The 23,941-nt window shown below is 41.0% G+C and overlaps 1 protein-coding gene across 1 annotated transcript in view; it reads right to left on the bottom strand.

The window, feature by feature from the left end:
• nr5a2 (nuclear receptor subfamily 5, group A, member 2) overlaps positions 1-19,009 on the bottom strand; it is a 75,130-nt gene extending 56,121 nt beyond the window's left edge. Inside the window, exons 1-4 of the mRNA XM_069702297.1 lie at positions 18,325-19,009; positions 14,962-15,080; positions 10,959-11,100; positions 1,986-2,698 (exon numbers count right to left, since the gene is read on the bottom strand). Coding sequence (XP_069558398.1) covers positions 1,986-2,698; positions 10,959-11,100; positions 14,962-15,080; positions 18,325-18,406 — 1,056 coding nt within the window. The 5' untranslated portion in view covers positions 18,407-19,009. The remainder of the gene's footprint in view (positions 1-1,985; positions 2,699-10,958; positions 11,101-14,961; positions 15,081-18,324) is intronic.
• Positions 19,010-23,941: the final 4,932 nt, after the last annotated feature.

Genomic DNA, 23,941 nt, shown 5'->3' with positions numbered 1-23,941 from the left:
CAATATCAGTTTGGCGAGCTCATGTTTTGCACATTATCCTCACTATCTCCAACACTAATCTGCCTCAGCAGGCCTCCCAATAGTTGCTAATGAGAAACAAACAAGGAACAGAGGACTGCGGAGTGTGTGGGAAAATCTGTCGGCGCCACAGCTAGCACATTATTTGTCAATCCCCCTTGTGCTTTAGATGACTCTTTAAAAACTGGGGAAGCGGGGTAAGTTCAATTATCCCCCTCACATGAGTGAAATGAGTTCCCACCTCCCCCGAACACTAACAGGGCCTGTGCATTAGAAGCAGGAGAGGTGCTTTTTTTGTTGTTTTTTGGGGAAAGGCTGGGGCCAGAGAAAGAGGTTTGTCCTGCATTGAGCTCAGGTCATTTTCTACCTTTGTAACAGGCACTCGGCTCAATTACGATTAAGCTGCAGTAATATTGGTAGTCATTAGGCAAACATAATGACAGCTCATTCAGCGGCAAATCAGGGAGTGACAAACACAAGTGGGTGAGATAATTGAATTAGGATGAGGGTGTGACAAATAGAGAGGCTTCACAAAGCAACAGAAATGATCATTCAAAGTTAATGGGCAAACCACAATTATTAGCTGTGGCCACACCCTACAATGAGCTTTTGTGTGTGTGTGTGTGTGTGTGTGTGTGTGTGTGTGTGTGTGTGTGTGTGTGTGTGTGTGTGTGTGTGTGCGTGCGTGCGTGCGTGCGTGTGTGTGTGTGCTGTGCTGTGCTTATGAGGTGAATGCAAATACAGATCTCAAAAATGTCAATAGCGGGAACACGGCGCATGCTAAATGTCAACATGTGTTTTTCAAGGACTCTTATCTGTGTTGTAATTGGCTCAGTTTTTAATATTACATTTATTTCATTTGTTATTTTCCCCTTTGAAAACTAAATAATATTACATATTTGGAGGGGACTTTGCAGCAGGCCCGGGCCCATGAATATGCAGCTGAGCCTTTGGCGATGCGGTGTTAAACAAACAGACAGAGAAATCAGACAAGAGGAAGAAAAACAGGTGAAGCACAGACTAATCAAATGCCTTTCATGTCGCTCCGAACATTAACCTTCACTCAGAGCAAATAAAGCTGCGAGCGCACAAACACACCACAGACTCTCCCTCGGGCTCTGCGATGAATAGGAGTGGGAATCATCACATTTTACAGTGAGGCGTTCGTGCACAGTTCCCATTGGACATTTGGAAATGACTGTGATGACCAGTCACAAAGGACACAATGTTTACGAGGCTCAGGTTGGTTGTTTTTAGAGACGTGGCAGATTATGTAAACCTGGTGAAAATGCTTCAAAAGAAAGTTGATCACAAAAAGCAAAAACCGAAACACAATTTGTTGCCGTTGTGACTCAGTCGTCATCACACAGTGTGCGCTAACGTAGATCTGAGGAATACTGCAAGCGGACGGATTTCAGTTCACATAAAAACCATCAGACGGGCTGTGTTGGGATGAAATGTGCCCGAAGCTCAGCGTCAAAGTTTTCAAAACCCATAAAAAAAAAAAAACGTGTCATGCGCAGGGTAAATACAAGTGGCTGCTGAATTTTGATCAGGCAGTGGGACAGGCCCTCCCTCCCTCTTCCCCCCTCCCCCCCTACAGCCGTGTGCACTCTGCATTAGTGTTGAGCCGCAGCATACAAAAGGAAATTAAAGGTCTGCTGAAGATAAAGGATTGAACAGATGATGTTCACGAACTGTGTAAAGTGTTGTCAATTATGGATGACAACACGGTGAAAGATTTAGCACAGGAACAAAACGCAGGATGATTTATTGAAGGCCGGTGGAGTTGCTGCAAATAGAATTAAAGCTTAAATAGTGTGCTGTCATTGCCGGTAAGAATCACACCCCAAACTATGAACATAAAGTTGTTTAAATAAGATTGAGTACAAATTAAGTAACCGTTTGCTCACATTTAAAAAAACAACAACAAAAAAACAGGACTTAACTGGACCGTGCACACCTACCTTGAGTTCACGGAAGAAAATGCTGCTGCGTGCCCACTCCACAATGGAGAAGAGAGTCTGGTCGGCCATCTTGCACATCAGGCCAAAGGTGTTGAGCTTCTCGTGTTTGCCTCGGCTGGCCTGCTCCTGCTGTAGGTAGGCCAGGATCTTGGCCTGAACCTGCGGCTCGTCCGGCTCACACTTTAGCAGCTCTACGATCAGGTGGGGGAAGCTGGGTGGCGAGCCTGATTGGTAGGCATCGACGTAGGCGTAGCCCATGATGGACTCTGGCGAGCTGGTGTACGGGTCAGGGTACTCGGACTTGATGGTGCGCGTGCCCTGGAAGTGTCCGTAGGCCGCCTGGTAGCCCTGCAGGCTGCCGGCATGCGGCGGCATTGCCATGCTGACTGGCGAAGTGACAAATGGGCTGCGGTCGTAGTCTGTGGGGGGCAGGGCAGTGGCGTGATGATGGTGGTGGTGGTGATGGTGGTGACTGGTGTGGTGGCCAGCATGGTGGCTCAGTGGAAGGCCTTTGGAGGCTGCTGAGTGGATGTTCTGGATGGCTGAGGAGATAGTGAGGTCAGTGGGTACGGCCTGCATCACCTGGCTCATGGCTTCGATCTTCAGTCCATTAGCTCGGATCAGTGCCTTCTTCTGCTGCTTGAGGGCCCGGTCACGTTTGTACATCGGGCCGAACTTGTTGCGACCGCCACGCATGCGGTCCGCACGCACAGCTGACAGGAAGACAGGTGAAGAAGGAGACAAGAAACGAAGAGGACAGAATTAGCACTATAGTATGCACTAACCATGTCTGACACACTTACATTAATAAATATAACAATTATTTCACCCGGAATGATAAATCCATGAAGTAAACAGAGTTTTATATACCAAAGTAAACCTAGTTTGTCGATAGCAGGTGACAGACTTTGGCTGGTTGACTTTTGTCAAATATTCAGACTAAATCCTCCATGTGTTATCAAAACTATAAGATAGTCCACAATATGTACACACATACATGCATGCACAAATGAGGTGAACTCCTCACTTGTAACTTATAAGTAGGGCAAAGGTTTTCATATGGTGATTACACTTGACATTTACCTGTTGACTCCAAAACCCCACAGGTCTAACAGATAGCAGTGTTACTCATTGACCAGAGGCTCAAACGTGTATGAACCACTCCGCTGAATGATCATTGTACAGCTGGCTAACTCTGCCTACCAAACTACACACCTCAAAGGCTGAAACAAAAAAAAAATCCCAGCTCACTTTCCAAAATACATGTTTTAAAAATGCTCTCTGATTATGCAACTGTCCATTAGCAGAAACTTTGTCTTTTTAAAAATCCAAAGGCTGAAAATCCTGATAATAAGTAAACTGTTTTTTTTTTTTCTAATGAAACAAATATACCCATGATGCCCCTTGCCTCCCCCCTCAGTGCAGGATCCTGTGGTGAGGATCACAACGAGTCTGTTGCCACGGGTATTTCTAATGAACGAACTGGGCACACAGTGGACTGCTACCAGGGCCATGTGTGATCTGGCCGACTGCTGCCGTGGGGAAGCTACTCTGCTGTCTCTCAGTTGGGGGGCGCTGGTGTTAATTATTCATACTTAATTACCTCTTACTCTGACGAGGCTCGCCGAGCCCAGCGTGCAACGGACGTCTGGGACTCTACAGTATGCAGCAGAAAAATACTCACTAATAATACTGATATTCCACAATATTATAGACTAATGTCTTATTGTATTTGTTAAGGTTCTTTTAAAGAAACCCAAATATTTAACTCAATATGTAAATATATGCACATACATTAGCCTGTTCATTGACACTGAATGGTCAGATAACATAGCGAGTAAGTCGTGATGTCTTGACGGATGAGTGAAAGAACAGAAGAAGAAAATTGAAGAGGGGGTGTGGAGAGAGCGTGGAGGGGGATTCAAGTTTGAGGGTAAAGATGGGCAGACACCCACACAAAGACACATATACTCACACACACACACACTGAGCTGCTTTGGGAGTGATTTTAATGACCTCCGTCACAAAAAATGTCTGTCACTGATCTGAGCAAGAGATGCCGAGAGGGTAGACACACACACACACACACACACACACACACACACACACACACACACACACACACACACACACACACACACACACACACACACACACACACACACACACACACACACACACACACACACACACACACACACACACACACACACACACACACACACAGTCACACTCACACTCACACTCACACTCACACTCACACTCACACTCACACTCACAGCCACATGCTGACTGTCTCACCATTCACACACACAAACACAGAATGTCTAACATGGAAAACATCACACACACACACACACACACACACACACACACACACACACACACACACACACACACACACACACACACACACACACACACACACACACACACACACACACACACACACGCCGGTCCTGATCACAGAGAGAGTGGGAGTGAGCCAGACACTCCGCCACCTTGGAGAGCCCCTGACAGCTTAAATGGTATGTAATTTATACACAGTGATTGAACACACACACACACACACACACACACACACACACACACACACACACACACACACACACACACACACACACACACACACACACACACACACACACACACACACTCACAGAATCATTTCCCGACGTGCTTGAGGTCAACTCCATGCAGTGCCCACTCGCCCGGGCTCAGGGATTACCATGACCGTTAAAAAATGGATCACACATCAAAAGAAAAAAAATAAGAAATCAGGAGCCCCCTCAAATGTATCCATTATATATTATTGTAGGGCGACTTTAACTATTAATGATTCTCCACAACAGCGTAATTAATGAGCTGAGAAACTAATAGTAGGCCCTACTGGGAAAACAAAATTAGGCCCTGACTGCCTTTCGTGCCTGCTTCGGACCCAGGGACCCACATCACATCATGAATATCAGGATGGGGGGGTGTAGGTCTTACCACCACACACACACACACACACACACACACACACACACACACACACACACACACACACACACACACACACACACACACACACACACACACACACACACACACGGATTCTTTGTCTCTAATTAAACAAGCTGATTTGCATTCATGTAACACAGATTAATATAGAAGGGGGAGGAGAGGAGGAGAGGCGGAGAGGAGGAGAGGAGGAAGGAGGAGGGGAGGAGGGGAGGAGGGGAAGAGGATGCCTGTGTATTGTGGGAGAAGATGAGTGTGTGTGTTTGAGTGAGGAGGAGAGATGTTAATGGGCTACATGCTACAGATATTGAGTTTATGATGAGAAAGCAATCACATAATCCTGTAACTTCAGACGACTATGTCCCAACGAATCAAAGTCTGACCAGGAAAAGAACAGTTTATTTAAGTTGACCACTTTGAAATAAAAATGTGTTTACGATTCCATGAGAAAATGTTTAAAACCCAGCAGAAATAGAGTTTCCCTTCTTAAAAGCCTGTACAGTGTCGTTTACAAATGGTTTCTGTACGTTTTTTGATGTTTGCAGTAAAAACGAGACAAACTGAATAGTTACCGAGAATATGACTGTGACCAATGGAAATTCAACATTTATCAAAGGAAAATGCAAGAAAAAAAATTACTACTATGCTGCACACAGCTCGCCTGACAGGAGTTATTTGGAAAGCGCAGTGATTAGTAGTCAGCACAAAGGCAGAGGACAAAAGGAAAAAGAAATTGAAAAATGTCAACTTTAAAGTGTAAAAACAAAGATGATATGTAAAGAAAATTAACACACAAAGAAAGGAAGGTACTTTTTTTTTCCTTTTTGAAATCAAAAGAAGAAACTTCATTCTGTCAGTGTGAAAAAAGATCTGAGCGAGGGGCTGTTGTGGGTTAGCAGTGAGGCTTTGGGGTTAAAGCCAGTCTAAAATGCTGATGCTGTCTTACACTCCGAGTCCCCCTTTATTAACGTCTGAGAGCACATTCACACAAATGTACAGACTTTGGCAGACACCATCCATAAAATTCCAAACTGACCCAACCAAAACCCTGTTCCCCATCCCCCCAAAAAACACAAGCAAACACACGCACTGCATCTTTACAGCACACAGTTTCTCTGCACACACCTACACGCAGGCCCTAACGCAGTCGAACACATCATACACACAGCCCTCAGTGCTTATATCCTCTGATTTATTGTTGTTTAATATACAGGAATATTAAGCGTGCGTAGGTGAGGATCCCTGTCGGCTGCCGGCATATTAATGGGTCCCACGGAGCCTTGCTGACACCCTGTTTGTCATGTCGGGGCTGTGGCCCCTGCTCTGGATGCGCCCTATCCCATGCACACACATGAATACCTATGATACCTATGCATAAGTAATGGGACAGCTCCCTGCCTTCCACCGCAGGTACTGGGAGGCTGATGGAAGACAAATCAGAGCGAGAAAGATGGAGCCAGAGAGGAAATAAAAAGCCGAGGGAGAGAGATGCAGAGAGGAATGTACAAACACTCAGCTGGGGGTGCTAATTCCAGCTGAATGGCTCTTGAGGGGTTTTGCATTCATAGTAATTAATACATTTAAATCTGAATGAGAATTAATGGCATGCAAAGATGGTTAAAAATTCAAAGCTGGACATCGTCATAGATGTAAAAGACTCAGTGATGCTGTGAGAGCAACAAGTCCGAACTTAGTTTCATTTGTTTCCATAAGTCGCCACTTAAATCTATATATCAGTGTATTACCATGTCTGGTTTACATGGCTGCTTCAATTAGACGCAAACAATGCTATCCATAATTCATTAGTTCCAAACTGTGCAGGAACATGTCAGTTAAATAAGTGGCATTACTGTTCTTTGTCTCAGTGTTGTAATCATTTAAATTTTTTGAGTAGCGACTAATCACCATCTTTATAATCTAACATTATGGAAGATCTGTTTATTCAAAAAGCACACAATGGAGCTGAAGTGTACTCAGAGCCACAAACGTTACTGTTATGATCTGTCTTTAAGACAATCACGAAGGAAATATTAGGCGGCTCAGTGAGGCATAAGATGTTAGGTAACTATTAGCAAGCAAAAAGGAAAATCCTGCCAGTGGGAGCTGTTCAGATACGTCACGCTTCATCAGCTTTAGAGAGTGATGTTCTAATGGATCAAATCTTCTTTTTTTCTTCTCAATGAGTCAACGCTGCCAGAGAGGCTGTGCAGCATTCGGAGAAGCGAGTGCTTTTACAGCATGGTAGCATGTGTGTTTTAGTGGTGAGAGGAGTGTGTGGCTGCCAGTCTCCATGCTCTGTGGATGAGTTGGTTTCTTTTACTGTGGAAGTGCGTAACATAATGAGCCAACTTCCCCTGAAAGTAACTTGAAATGATAAATTAACAGAAAAAAAAACCTTTTTATACAGAACATATAATTTACTTTTTATAATTTTATAATACACATAAAATAATTAGTAATGCTGGCAGCTGGTGGATTGTGGTTAAAGTGATTTTAGGGTAAAGATTAGATTAGATTGAGTGTTAATTTTTAGGATTAAACCTGTGATTATTTAAACAGAGTCTGGACGAGGCTGCACTTTACTTTGCCAGGAAAAAGGGATTTTTTTTTTTTGGTGTGTTTTTTTTGTTTGTTTGTTTGTTTTTTACTTTGGAAAACATCTTGAATGTTAACACACCAGGTCAGAGGTAAGTCATTTATCCTGTGGCAGAAGCAAGCAGGGCAGAATGTGATATGCTGCTGCGGTGTTTAGCTTCTTTGTAACAGTTTTTGTTTTGTTATCAGGTGAAGATAAAGTGATTGATCTCATAGTGCCGGGATGAGGTGATAGACATGTCACAACATCGTTTAATTCATTCTGACTCATCTGCCATTACACACACACACACACACACACACACACACACACACACACACACACACACACACACACACACACACACACACACACACACACACACACACACACACACACACACACACACACACACACACACACACATGCTGCCTCCCTCACAGCAAACTTAAAACTGTTCAGACTGTCTCACTGGTTGGCACACTTATCAATAAACAAGAGGGACATTGAGCAACACCAGAAAGACAAAAGTAAACACATAGAAATTCAAGAAAAATACAGACTCTCCTAACATTTGGTTTCCACTGGATATCATGAAATCATATGTTGCTGCAAACCGCTGTGCATTGGAATGAAAGGATTGCAATAACAAAGCACACGACCCTAAACCTCCTTTTCTCTTTCACTGCTATTGTATACAATTTCTTTTTCTTTTTTTTTTTTTTTTTTTGATGAAATGACAGTCTCTCCCTCTCGCCTGTGGCCTTCTGAGCACCTTTTTTGGGCTTCTCATGAATATATGTATGTGTTTACCACAGAGAGCTGGATGTGTGTGTGTGTGTGTGTGTGTGTGTGTGTGTGTGTGTGTGTGTGTGTGTGTGTGTGTGTGTGTGTGTGTGTGTGTGTGTGTGTGTGTGTGTGTGTGTGTGTGTGTGTGTGTGTGTGTGTGTACAGTGCGGTGAGGGGTGTCAGCCTCTCTGTATTGGAGGTCTTTACTGGTTGTGGCAGGAGTTGCCCACTGCAGCTTCTGGCCCCTGACAGAGTGCTGCAGGGCCCGTCTTGCCCCAGAGCCCAAACTTACCGCCAGCAACACAAATCAAACGCTAACTCTCTCCCCACCCGTGTCAGCTGGAAAATGACAGGCCGGGACATTCTGCCCAGCGGCCATTCACAATTAACAGCAATTAATTACACCGCACATGGCAGATAGAGGGAGAAGCCTCCGGAAAGATTTTAGTTGGGCTGTCTTTGTTCCACTTTCATTCTCTAAGGGTCTTATTTCTTTAGCATATTAACTTTTCTCAGTCGTATGTGATCATTTGAGGGGTCCAGGGATTTTTAAATAAGTTTAAATTACAAATGTGTGAAGAATTTTATCTCAATATTAGACTGAAAGTATATGAATAATGTAGCACCTACTTCAATTTAAATACTGAAAACGTCGAAATAATTTGCAGCACTTTTTAAAGGACAACACTGTAACTTTTCACCTTTTTAAATCCTTCCTTTTACATTTAGTTTAAAGATGACCTTCAGGTTCCTTCATTTACTCCAAAATTAGGGATTTCAGAATAAAACCTGTCAACTAGCGTGTGGAAAAATTGGTGATTTTAAATGTTATTTTTAAACAGCAGAAGAATGTTTCTTGCCCTGCCGACCTGTCACTTCTGAATAGCCATATTTGAATAAGATTCTGAGCCGTGTTCAAATTAAACAAACTGGCCTCGAAGCAGCCGGCCAAAAGTATCATCATTACCATCCTCGCCCTGCCGCCAAGTTTAATATTTTATCTATTACTTTGTCTGGCAAGTTTAAGTGCACAGAGGCTACCAGATACCCCCCAACTCCCCCTGACCTCATCTCAAACACTAATAAGCAACGCAAGGGAAGGTTTCCCCTCAAAAGGTTCTTGGTATACATTTTCGAGAGCAGATAGTACTGAGATGTTCATTGTTAGATGTTTAAATAAATAAAATCTTCTACTTTCATACGGGCAATCATTTTGTCAGAGCAGGTATTAACCTTTTATAGATGGTGGATATCTCAATTCGGGTGGAAACTGCTCATGTGCAAATCAGTCGTTGAAGACTTTTTTCACACTGACTTTCTATAGAAGTTAATGTGGTATGATTAACTCTGCTCAGCTGCGAATTAATGGAATAAGACACGCTCTGTCGTTTCACTACGACTTTGGTAGAAGATTTTAAAACACCTCTGGGGAAGTCCAGAAGCAGTCAGCCTCCAATTTTAGCTGCTCCATGTTATAATTTTTTCCTCCACAACTTTCAGAAACAGTAATTGCAAACAGGCATCATATCTTGAAAAATATGTGATGCAGCGTACAGAACGCAATAACACTGCCTGGATCTCCTTTTCCACTCCTGCAGATGTGCACTTTAAGGTGTACATCACATTTTTGGGACTGCTGTTTACTGTCAAACCCTAGAAAAGACTAAACCTTTGGTAAACTACCCATGACATCCTCCAGCAAAAAACAGCCCCTAATATGCATCATAAAAACATAAATATTCTCCCAAAGTGAAATATGTTTTGAAAAGACTTGAAAGTGAAGCTGAAGTCTGTGTACTGCATTCAGTTGTGGAGTGTAATACCAGTACTTTTGAGGTACTTTACTTGTATATTTCCTGTTTTATTCTCTTTTGTCCTCATAGCACAGTTCAGAGAGAAATATCATACTTTTAACTCCACTTTATTTCACAGCTTTAGTCATTGATTACTTTAAGGATCAGTATTATACACACACAACCTATGATTATGTTATAGAACACTAAAAGTGCAACAGTTAAATGGTACTTACACAACAATAATAATGCAAAAATATAATATATATGAGTACATCACTCATACAGGACAGTTTTCTGCATTATATGCATCTTTTTGCCAATGATTAATTTTCACTGCCTGAGTTTTATTTGCATTGGAGTGTATTTATTTTGCTGTACTGCTACTTTTACTTCAGTAAAGGGTTTTGCGGACTTCCTGCACACGGTAACTGAACAGTCACATGTTCAGCACTAGTAACATCCATGTGGTCTGTTTGAGAACCCTTGAGGAAGACATTGCAATCACATCGGTCAGTTGATTACAATAGCTGGCTGCTTGGATGTGAAAACCCTTTTTTTCTGAATGCAACAGCTGTGTCCAATTTGTCTATTTTGAGGAATCCCAAACCTGTAATCACCACATATTATTCACCAGACATTGTTGCACTTTTAACACATCACTTCCCTGTATTTTAAGTCATCATAACCTCATGTTTAAGCTGGAATCACATCAAATTACAGAAGCCAAACATCTGCAAAACTTGTAACTGTAAGTCACTCTGCTATAAGCCAAACACCTGAAGTGTAAAAAATGTAAACATGCTCCTGTACCTTCTAGCTTCATGCCGACGGTGAGGCACTTTTGGAAGCGGCAGTACGGGCAGCGCTTTCTCTGGGTCTTGTCAATCTGGCAGCTCTGGTTCTCTATACATGTGTAACGCTTGTTGTTCTGGACGGTGCGCTTGAAGAAGCCCTGCGGAGAGAACCAATTAAGACGTCAACCCGCTTGACCCCTGCAATGCGATGGTAATTGGCCCATTCACACTCTCAGACAGATGGAGAGGGACAGGCTTAATGGATACACACACACAAGTTTTGAAAGCTTCTCTCCAATTGATGTGATGCTTTGCAGACACATACAGACAAAGAACATAAAGCACGACATGAAGACACACTTTTAACAAATTAAAAATGTTTTAGTTTTTCTAAAAGCTTTGCTTTATAATTATGAAAACTGAGTATTTGTAATATGTCTTGATTAAGTCTCATAAGGATTTTTTTTATTTTTTTTTAACAAACTTACATTCACATTATGTCATAGTTGTATTCTGCTTTGTACAAAAAATACAAATTCTCTGCGTACCTGTTTTACTCATTTTCATTACATTACTCACAATTTCATTGCATTATAAACTACTTTATAAAGGTGTAGATTCCAATTCTCAACATTCTCTGTTCACGTAAAGACTCCAGGAATTAGAAGCTACGCATCTTTTCAACACTCCACTTAATTATTGAAAAATATGAGCACAGAAGTCCAAAAAAATCCAATAAATTATATCCATTATTCACAGTTATGGGATTACAGAGATTCATACCTGCAACATGGAATTTATTATCGGCAGCAGCAGTGAAAATCAAACGAAGGGAAGATGGTATTAACGTATTCTAGATCCATAACCTAGGAGGAGAATCCTTAAACCTGGTCTTTAAAATAAAATAAAAATAAAAAAGAACGTGCTGCTGTCAATATCTCACCAAACACAAATTTAATTGACAATCTGCATTGCCTGATCTGTCAAAAAAAAAAAACAAAAAAAAAAGCACTGCACTCGGTTTTGGATTATCGACTTCTCAGTGCCAAAAAAAATCCATGCTTCAGAGAGAACTTTCTCTCCAATTTTCCATTTAGCACACAGCGTGTGCTATAAATATCAGAACCAAACTGGATTCAAACATGCTTTAAAACCACACAATATCACGTCTGCAGATAAAGCGGACAACATCTCACTGAGAGGCTTTCGTTTGAGCTGCAGTTCAAAACAAGAAAAGGCACGAGTGGAGGCTCGTTTTTATGTGTCAAGAGACTGCTGCAAGCAACTTCTGCTGCCTTTACAACTGTACAAAAAATTACCCCTCTAATTAACATGAAATCTGAAATAAAACTGAAAGCTCTAAAGCTGTAAGACTCATACTAATGTTATATTTGGATATGATTAAGTATTTGGGTATCCCTGACCTTGGTATTCCATCATAAAAACACTCCACTCTCCCTGTAAAAAAAACAGCAGCCAGGAAATAGCTTTTACTAAATGTAATACTGACCAGCAAGTCCAACAAAGAAGACGGAAAACTATAATTTATGTTACGGCTTTATCTCCTGTGATCCCTCTCCTGTATCTGTTTTACTCTCTCATGTGCTCTAACTTGTGCTCAGCTTGTTTTGCTCCTATTCCTTTTCATTTAACTTTTGCGGGTGTTAAGTACATTTTTTTGATAATGCCCACTGTGCACTATGATTCTGACCCTTGCCCCTCTAACTAGTTGTTTGTAATGTCAGTATTTTGTAAGGTTGTTCTGTTATTGCACTCTCAGCTTCCAAAAATGGCCGCGCACCCCGCTTCATTAGGTATGATGTGGTATCATGTTTACTTTATGTGGTTTAGTGTGTAGAAACTAAAACTGTATGTATGCATGAATAAAGGTGTGTGTGTGTGTGTGTGTGTGTGTGTGTGTGTGTGTGTGTGTGTGTGTGTGTGTGTGTGTGTGTGTGTGTGTGTGTGTGTGTGTGTGTGTGTGTGTGTGTGTGTGTGTGTGTGTGTGTGTGTGTGTGCGCGCGCGCGCGCGCAAGGGGGAATAATCTTGTTTAATTTGATTTTTCTTTCTGCACGTGTCTATGTGTGTGTCTATGTGTCCCTCAGTACAAAACCGGCAAAAATCCAAAAATCCGTCTGATAACGAGTGAGTCCTATTTCACAACTGCATTTTGTGAAGGGGGGGGGGGGGTTGAAGGGTATAAAGGAGGGACGGGGTGACAGGGTGCAAGGAGGGGGAGAGAGTAGTTACAAATAAAGTCAGACAAATTCTATAAATGTATAAAAATCTCCAAAATTAAAAAGTAAAACGGATAATACAAAGTTAGAAAATATGAGTCTTTTACTCTGGTAGCACAAAGCAAAAACTGAAATGGATGTGTTTTTATTTTTAATAGAAAACTAAGAATTACATTTAACTTCAGCTCTGCTTGGAAGAGCATACTGAAGATGGATCGCAATGCCTGACTGATAGCGTATTTAATGTCAAAATGAACCTGTAACATGTCAACAGGCTGATCTATCTCTCCAGCCCTGATGATCATACTGCTACTGAACAGGCTGCCTACACTTTAGACATAATCAATGACAAGCTTCAGGTAATTATCAATAACATTAATGTTTCAACAAGGATATACAGCACTTCATGAAATGACCTCTTCATCTGCATCCTGCACGCTCACACACACATGCACACCAAAATGTTTCAACCGAACAGGGAAATGTGGGGACTGGCTCTCCAACACGAGTCTGCTGAGGCTGAAAAGCAGCAGAGATGCCACTGACGTCTCCCTTCAAGCAAATGCTTAGCATCTCAAGGTCATAATATGGGATAAAATCTATAACATCTGCTTTGAATAATGACCACATAGGCAAGAAATGCGCACCGCCACATCAATAGTGTGAGCTGCGGTTTTACACTGAATAGTGTGAACACAGAGACATTTGTCTTAGCTTAATTTTGTGCCGACAGCTTTACTGGACTTAAAAAAGAAAACTTGGGGCATGCCTATTAGCTCGATGGTGAGGAGAGCAGCGGAAAGATGCAGAAAGGGACAAACAGGTCGTTGATAGAGCTCAAATGAAGCTGCAACAGTTTGCTGTGTAGCCTCATTATTAACCCGCGTATATGGAAACATTTTGCTACCAGACAATGCTCCTGAGCTCCTAATGAACTTGTGATGAGAGTTTTAGACGTAGGGCGCAAGCTTGTGCAAACAGAAACATCGCTATTGTGTACTTTACTTCATGGGTTAAATCCTCACCCCCCTCCCTGTGGTTGGTGGTTGCAAAAAATTAAAACAAAAATAAAACAAGCCCTATTTGCGTGCTTTTGAACTTCTGTTTCTTTTCCGAGGAATTTCCAAGGCACTTTACAAAATCCTCTGACACTCGCAGGAAGAGTTTGTTAGATCAACTGTCACAACAATATTTGACCCTCGGCCTCTTTACTGTTGGTTTTCCTGTGATGTTAATAGTGAGGAACTGAAATTTTGCTCTACTGTTACACTTGTTGCAAGTCACACTGGAAAAGAAGGTCAACTTAAATGCCTAGCATGCAAAATCGTATCTGCAAGAAGTGCATCTGCACAAATGTGGTTATTGAAGTCAGGCCGAGAAGGAAACACTAAAAACCAAGCATGACGCAAAGACAGAATGTATTTTTAAATTACCACAAATATTCAAGGAAATGATACAACAACAACAACAAAAAGTCACTAATGCTTCAGTACTAAATATCCACTACAAACACACTTGAATCACTAGAAAGCAGACTGTGACAACATCATTCAGTCACCATAAACCTAATACTGACACACCTTGATGCACCACAGGAACTTTACATTGACACCATGAATTAGCCATCTACAAATAACTTGGACCACACAACCGAAGACATGATACTATTTTAGATATCAAAGCAGATCACCATGAGCACACAACGACGTACACACGTTTTGTTACTGCAGAAACATTATGGTCCAGTATTTTTGGGGTATTTTAGGATTGAGGGCACCAACCTTGCAGCTTTCGCAGGTCAGGAGTCCATAGTGATACCCTGAAACCTTGTCTCCGCACACGGGGCACATCTCGTCCAGGTCTTCGTCATATGAGTAGTCCATCATTTTTAACTGGGGTGCTGCGGAGGACACACGGACACACAGAGAAGTCTATTTCAGTGCTGAGCAATCTCTTTTCCAAAAGCCCGCTTTCATCCATCAAAATGAACCACAGGGAACCACGCGTCGCCACTGAAGGAGATTAAAAAAAAAAAAATGCTGTTGGAGTTTTAGAGGTTTAATTCTGAGGAGGGAAAGACGATGAATAGTAGATTTTGGAGTGAGTTGAAAGGACGCGACCATTTATTTCTCCCCGTTACTGCCCGCTCTTCTGCATGCGTTGCAGACAGGAGCCAAAAAATAAAACAGCTCATGAAAGTGAGCCTCATAAATATGCATGTATCTAAGTCGTGAAATCGCTGGAGGAAATGGAGAGATATTAGACTTAAGGATTGGAGGAGAAAATGTTACCGCCCACAGACAAATGAAGACACACAGAGAAGCCCCTATCTCTGCAGGCGAGCAGAAAAACATCCAAAACCAACTTGAGCCAATATTATTTTTCCCTCTCGAAGAATCACCCGCAATGCAAGAGGCCAATATATTTAGTTTATTTGTTATGCTTTATGGTGTTGTAAAAGCAGCAGCAACATGTTATGTGACGATCTGCATGCGCGAGAAAAAATTGACAATTTAACAAGTTCTCAACATGCACGATAATTTATCTAATTTGCCCCAAAAAAGTTTTAGTCATTATTTAGAGTCAGAAGTAAATCATTAAATAAAACCCACTAATTATTGCAAATTATAAATTATTTAGAAATGCGTCAAATGTCACAAACTTTGCTTTTAAATTTTTTTTTTTTTTTTTTTTAAGGGGTTCGATACATTAAATGATTCGAATATTTTGAGGTGTATTTATTGCAGCCCATTTTGCGCATAGAAATACTTACATGTATAAGACTGTGTGACAGCGCAAAGCAAACAGGCAAGCTGACATTTACAACAGTTACAAAAGCGTTTATGGTACTAATCATAAAAAGCAGCCAAGATCAAACAGGAAAACCTCAGTGAATGTGGCTGTAAAAGTGGAAATATTTTGTCAATAGACGTCTTCAGTGGCCTTCACACATGGCTACTGCTCTGCTTCAGAAATGCACTTATCTGCTCGCCGAGACCTTTTAATTAGACATGATTTCTAGTTTGTTAACGCGTTGCCCTGCTGGGATCTGCATATTCCAGCTGAAGCAACAAGTTCCACAAGTTCCCGTTTTTTTTTTTTTTTCCCACGGAGGCTCAAAGCAAACTCCATTTCCGAACTTTCTTCTGCTGTAAAGCGCAAAAAGGGAGGATTTGAAAGGCCTGTTTTCACGACGCTGGATAGCTCCGGATTTGGACACATTTTAATGAAGAACATAGACATTATAGGGAAATTGGTTGCAGTTATGAAGTGTATGATGCCGTGGTCAATAGATAATGAATTAGTGGGCTACATGCAGCTGGTGCTAGTCCTACCTCCGCAAATAAAGACTATTTTCAGAAAGCATTTGTCTTTTAGGATTTTAGACAAATATTTTCTTAAAATCGTCTGATCTCTGCTGCTACTTGAGTTTTGCATTGTATGAATTAAAACAGCATAAAAAGGTGTGTTTTGTCTATATTACAAAGTGTAAACAGCAGTTTGTATCTAAAGATACAGCTTATTAACTAAATTTAGTTGAGGTCCCCCTGCATCCTTGCTTCCCTGACAGTCGCAGGTGTGTGCAGACAAAGTGTGCGCAGAGTGCTTTCCTTAAGGAAGATGCAGAATCACATCGGTCACGAACATCTCTCACCTGCTTCTCACTGCCTCATTCAATCTCCAAAAAAATAATAATAATAATAAAAAAAAATCTCCTTTTATCAAAAAACAGCGACGATTCCAAAATAAATCTCTTTTCAGTCGGATGTACCTTGTTTTTAGACGTCTGTAAAAGTAGATAACGGCTCCCTAACAAGCCACTCCTTGCCTTGAGTGAGTAGGTATGTGTTATCAACGTCTCATAAACCAGGAGCGGGCTAATTGATTGTCCTGTTATATTGCTGTGGAATGACATGGGGGGAATGAGAGGAGGAGGAGGAGGAGGGGGGTACCTGAGTTTATCTTGGCATAAGAGGCAGACCCTCTTTAATTTTTCGCTGCGTAATGTGTAGTCTACTTTAAAGGAAGAGATCAAGAAAAAAATATTTTAATGTATGCCCGAGGGAATTTGAATAATTATGTCCAATCTGATAAATGTAAAAAGTGTCCTGAAATGTGTTATCAAAGCACGTTTTTTAAAATCAGATTCTTAATCTCGCACATTTAAAGGTCAAAAGCAATTCTGTCCTAATTTTTGACATTTTAGTGAGATGAAAAAAAATTGTCAAAAGAGATACCAAAATAAAATCTCATACCGTGGCATCATAAAATCTGGTGCCGTCTATCTTAAAATTGGGTTTACCCTTTTTTTGTAATCGTATTTAATTTTAGGTCAAAATTTGATAAACCAGGCGAAACAGACATTTTTTTATGTAGAAAAATATAAATTTGTTTCGATTTATTTGTCACACAATTACTACCATTTTGCAGATTCGATCAAAGTATGAATTGCACCAGAATTAAAAGGCTTTAAAGTTTACGAGTCCGAGGTCAAGTATTCTCTGCTCTAACAGCTTTTGCATCTTTATAAATTGGCTACAACTCTGCCTTAACATTTTCTATATGAAGACAACCTCTTTAGTAGACATATAGGGCATATGTGTTATTCGGCTGACACAAAGTCAGGTGGTTCATTTTAAGACTACAACATTTTAAAAGTTAAACCTCTGCTCACTCCCGGTTATTACGCACCATGCGCCCGCACACTCTCAGCGTGAGTGACAGCTGGGTATAATAAATGTTTGATCACGGGACAGACTAGTGTGGAAAAAAAAAATGGGTCCAAGACGGATCCTAATGCACACTTTTAAGTCTTTATAGAAGAGTAAAAACTGGGAGAACAACGCAAACACATGTTTAAGACCTGCAGTGAAAATTTCAATAAACGTCATAATAATGACTTGCTAAGTTAACATGTAATTATTTATAACTCATAACTCAAAATTATACATTATTAACCTTTGATGACAGTCAGCAATAACTGGCCCACTTTAACGGCTGTCAGGTAATAGTTATAAGCATGGACCGAACTTTTCCGCATAGAGGACCTTCAGTCCGATGACGCTCCGTAAAGTCACTTCAGTGGAAGCCTGTGAATCCGCCTCGTGCAGTCTAAAGAGATTAAAATGAATGGTAGGTCTTACCTTGCATATTCCTTGGCATGTGCCCTTGTTCCCCATACGATCGAGAGAGTCCCAGGGATTCAGTCTCGACTTTAGGCAGCATGTCAGCACTGCCGGCCTGAGCTGGAGACTCCGCACCGCCCGGCGGGACACCTGGACGCGAGAGGCAAACGCTCGCGCAAACCCACCTCGAAGTGTCCCAAAAATGTGTTTTAGATCTCTATTTCTTACTTTCTCTCTCTCTCTCTCTCTCTCTCTCTCTCGCTGTCTCCTGTATATCGGACCATGCTCTGAAGATATAGCCTGATTCAAACGATTCAGACTTTCTCCCAACGGCAGGGTTGCATCGCCGATGCGTCTGTCTGCGGATTCAACTTCACTAATTTAATTTGTCTAATTGCATTACCCAAAAACTGTGAAGTAACGCAGACCACAGATGAATGAGTCCTTCGACACTCAGTAAGAAGCGGTTGCGCGCTGAGTTCGGGAATCACTCTCTACATAAATGGGTAAACTGCACAACGTCCGCGTTAAAAGACGATGGTAACTTTCCCTCTATCTTTTCCAAAAGTCTTTAAAGCGCGTCACCCATTGACGTGACACTGTCAGTGCAACTTTCAGCCTTGAGCAGACAAGCACGCGCCGCCGGGGCCGCCCTCTCCAGCGCGTAAAGTCAGATTCGGTGTGTCGGTCGGACTTGTCTGGAGATGTGGAGACCTGTCCTCCTCCTCCTCGCGGCTTTGTTTACTCCGCTCTCTCCAATCCGGGGCGCATGCGGTCGTCTGACATCATCTTTCTCGGCTCCAATCAGGCGAGGAGACCGGGAAGCATCGCCTCAAACCCTCCAGTTCCATGTCTCTAAAATCTCAGCTGTTTAATCCCGTTAATGACGGACTTTAAAAGCGGAGAGGGAACAAGGAAATCAAGAGAGGTGATGCAACTGCATGAGAGCAGACTCGCCACGAGCGCACGGAGTACAAAGGCAGAGCGCAAGGTATGTGGACTGGAGCGAGTTGAACTGGAACGTATTGCAGCACATTCACGCACACATGCGCGAGGGTGCACAAGCTTTATTTTTTATTTTTTTTATACATATATATAATTGATCATCTTTATACATCTGTTGCATATATTTTTTTGTGCCGTTTAATTAACATCAATAATCAATTTTAGCATTATAATCTCTGCTTCAGTGCTCATCTAGTACACCTCAAAGTTAAAGATGAAATACAATCAAATAAAATGCAATCTTTCTTTCTTTCTTTAATACAGGTGAAGGGCGCTGTAAATTCTCCATAAAAGCCATATAAATTAAGAAAACGTAAAATAAGCTGTTCACCATTAGGAGCATCGCTTTTGGGTTGGTTTGTTCAAACTTGGGGTGAAACGTAAGCAGCGCCGGCCTACGGCTTAAAACGGCCCTTATTTTTCGGATCAAATCAGCCCCCGCACCCCCTCTCCCCCTTATGTAATAAATTATACCTTTGCTTCTGAATTATTATCAGTAATTGGCTGTGCAGGGATCAATTAGTGATCTGACGTCAGATTCTGGCTATTTTGCCTGTTCCAAATTTGATACAAAAAGACAAAAAAAATATTATTCTGCCATCTCTGTATATGCCACACTCCACCCAACACAGCCGTACACATACACCTTAGTTCAGATAGGCATAGCAGGGAGAGACAGAAAAGTCACCAGACACAGGGTGGCAGAGGGCATGTGCACACACACGTAGCTACACAAGCTCACTCAAAAATAACAAGAGGTTTCCTTTAAACCAATCACAGGATTTATACATTTTAATATTTTTACATCGTAAAGTAATGGTGTTTTTAGCAAAATTGCAACACAAGCACAGCAAAGGAAAATGAACTACACTGTTTTTAATGAATTCCTTAAAGAACCATATTTTGTTTTTTATCAGCTAAATTTAATCTCTAAGGGAACTACTTACAAATTATGTTGCTTAGACTATATTTATGTCGAATACAAGTGCCAGAATAAAAGTGCAAAACCACAGACTTTGTCTAACCACTGCACACCCGACCTGTTGCACTGAGCCATAATTTCATATACAGCTTCAGTCAAATTGTGGATCATTACAGATACATAATAATTTTGTTTGGCCCATAATACATTATGGAGCTCTGCTAATCCAGTACAATTTACATTGTTACTAAAAAAATACTTGTAAAGTCCTTTTAACACTCATTCAGTTTACATACAAAATGTTTTCATCTCTTTTCAAATTTGCACTCTAAAAATGATTTGACTAATGCAATATTAGCAAACAGTCATCATCACTTAAATCCAGTGAAAATAAGGTTTCTGTTCAGATGTACGTCATGCTGTAAGTACTGTATCATCGACTGCATCTGGTTTCATACAAAGTCAGCACAGAAAACAGGCTCACTTTCCCTGATCAAGTGCCGCTGATCTGTTTCTGTTGTCACTGCTTCTCCTCTTTTTTCTCTTTATTTCTTTTGCCAAAATGCCCACCTGCCACAAATGTGTCTGTCCGTCTTTGAGAGGACACCCATTCATTCTTTTGCCTCTAACCTGAACCTAAGCCTTCCCTTAACCTTAAGTCGTCATTGTAAAACATACCTTAAGTGCTTTTTGCCTTTAAGTCTTCAAAACATGACTACGTAAACAGATTTATGTCCTCACATCATGAGTAATACTGTTCTGGACCTCTACTTTAGTACTCCATGTGTGCACACACACACACACACACACACACACACACACACACACACACACACACACACACACACACACACACACACACACACACACACACACACACACACACACACACACACACACACACACACACACATGTCTGGAAACATTCCCATCACACATTGACCTGAAGTCTTTTTTTCTTGGACCAAAATGGGCAAACAAGAATAATGCAATACATTTGCTTTTATAAATGTAGAACAATAAAATTAAAAAAAAAACATAAATTAAATAAAATTAACAATGCTGCTGTGAACCTTGGTGTTGAAAATAAATTAATAAACCTGCTGTTTTAATCTTTAATCAATAGCGGTATTCACACACAAAAACACAGATCATTTTTAGCATCATTTGTTAACAAGCAGATCAAGCTAGGTGTTGTCAGAGTGCAGGGGGTTCCACCAATCAGCAGTAGGCCCTAAATGCTGGGCTGGGATTGGTTAAAACTAGGTTACTTGCAGGATTTGGTGGGCGGAGTGAGAGGATGGACAAGGGAGAGGACAGGGGGGTTGGAGGCTCAGGGGAGGTGTGTGTGTGTGTGTGTGTGTGTGTGTGTGTGTGTGTGTGTGTGTGTGTGTGTGTGTGTGTGTGTGTGTGTGTGTGTGTGTGAGAGAGAGAGAGAGAGAGAGGGGGAGGGGAGGGGTGGGGGGGGTGTAGGTTAGGTTATAAAACGACACAGAGACTGATAAGACCTCCAGCAAGATAGCTCTACTGAAATGATTAACCTGTAGAGAGGGAGAATGGGAGAGAGATAATGGCTGATGTGGGGAAAGGTAATAAGGAAGATAGAAGAACGGAGGAAGTAAAGGAGCATAAAAGTCAGGTCAAAACATTTAAACTCAAAATGTGTACAGAAACTGAGGGTTTTTTTATTCACAACTTCAGTCGTAGAAACAGAAAACTTTATTGAAACATGGAGACGGAGAGACACAGGTGCATACGTGTCACTTTACTGACATTGAGTCTTTACATTTTACATTTTGAAGTGGTAAAAGTCACATCAAATGACAAAGTCGTGTTGACAGCACAACTCAAACTTTGGACTGATCACGAGCATGCAGGTACACTTTTGGATTTCACTGATTGGCACACACAGACACACACACACACACACACACACACACACACACACACACACACACACACACACACACACACACACACACACACACACACACACACACACACACACACACACACACACACACACACACACACACACACACACACACACACACACACACACACACACACACACACAAGCAGGCACAACAACAACATTGCTGGCTGTAAAAAATACAAAAAAAATAGTCTGCTCACATGCAACAAGTGATTAAAAGACGTAAATCATTTCACTTTCAATTGTGGCATTTATCAGTGTGTGTCTAACTGGGTCATCTTCTTAGTGTGTATATTACCGTTATGATACCTGGTGAGGACACCATGCAAGTCTGTTTGCACACAAGTCTGGGCATGTGCGTGTGTGTGTTTGTGTTATAAATATGTTTGTGTTTGTGTGTGTGCTGTGTTCATAAATGAGTGTGTATGACTGCTCAGATCAAATAACATTAGCCTTGGAATTGTACAGCAACACACACTAACATAATTAAATTATAATCAACACATTTTCTATTCATAACCAGGAAATCCCCCCCCACACACACACACAGCGTTTTCCTCTATCTACCACTGTTTTCTGTATTGAAGATATAAATATTAACAGTCATTTGTTCTAAAAATACAGCAGGACCCAGAGCAGAGAGCAACAACTCATAAAAGAAAACAAAGATGGTTGTGGTGTGGTAAAAAAAACATAGCTTCATGGTTGTAAACAAAACACAAGAGAAGGATGAAGCGAAGTAGCGAAGGAGAACTGAGAGTAGATACAGGTGAAAGTAAAAGAGGGAAAGATATTACCTCTTAAATGTTACAAAATAATAAAACAAAACAAAAAAACGTCTTCTTTCAATAGATTCTTCGCTGTGGAGGTCATAAAAGAAGCTGTAAACAAAACACTGACATACAACATTATCACCCTATGAAGTTGTTGCTGCTGAACACTCACAATTTCCTGTTTCCAGTGCATTCTGAATAACATTGCCCTTCATTTGGAGTCATGTGTCTGTCCACCCCTGTGAATGTATGTCTGATATTCACTTTTCTTTTAGCTCTATTTTGGTCTCCACCAACTCTTGGGGAAAATATTTGGCTCCTGAACTCCTAAAGGCTCCTTTTTTGTTTACCAGCTAGTCACTAAGTAGTGTATTATGAGTTTATCCAAGCTTAAAGACAGTAGATTTTGCAGGATGTAAACAAAATTACCTTTAAAGATAATTAAACACTAAGAGGAACTGCTGTGTTGGATGAATCTTATTTGCTCTGGTTGGAATGTGCTTTTGCATTAAATGAAGAGTGTGGATTTTGTCCACCAAACTTGTCCTGTCTATTAAATGGACAAACTATAAAATTACAATTTCCAACCATCATCTGATAAAATACATGACAGATAAAGCCTTGTTTCTCTGCTGCATTTCAACTCAAACTTCTGATCTGTTATCAGACAACTTCAAAAAGTAGAAAAACTGTTTTGACTGTAGCTCACTGATAAAAATCACCATTTTATGATACAAAGTTATGTGACAACATAGACAAACCATAAGTACAGATAAATAAATAAAGACCTGCATCATGTGATCGGCTTCACTGACATTGAAAATGAGTGATAAAAAAGAACAACATCACATCAACGTGTGTTTTTATCCACTATAAGAAACATTTATAAAAAGCTCGGTTTCTTGGCTTGATGCATTTCTAAAGTGTGGTGTTTGTGGGCAAAATTAGACATTCTTGCTTGAGACTTGCTTTGTTTCTGATTGTCACTCTTTAATTCTC

This window comes from Brachyistius frenatus, unplaced genomic scaffold (assembly GCF_029030835.1).
Source record: "Brachyistius frenatus isolate BFR_SWC_R1_liver_20210118 unplaced genomic scaffold, ASM2903083v1 Contig_41, whole genome shotgun sequence".
In the NCBI taxonomy this organism is placed as follows: domain Eukaryota; kingdom Metazoa; phylum Chordata; class Actinopteri; family Embiotocidae; genus Brachyistius; species Brachyistius frenatus.
Note: the sequence above shows the minus strand (reverse complement) of the source record. Positions and strands in the feature narration are given on the sequence as shown.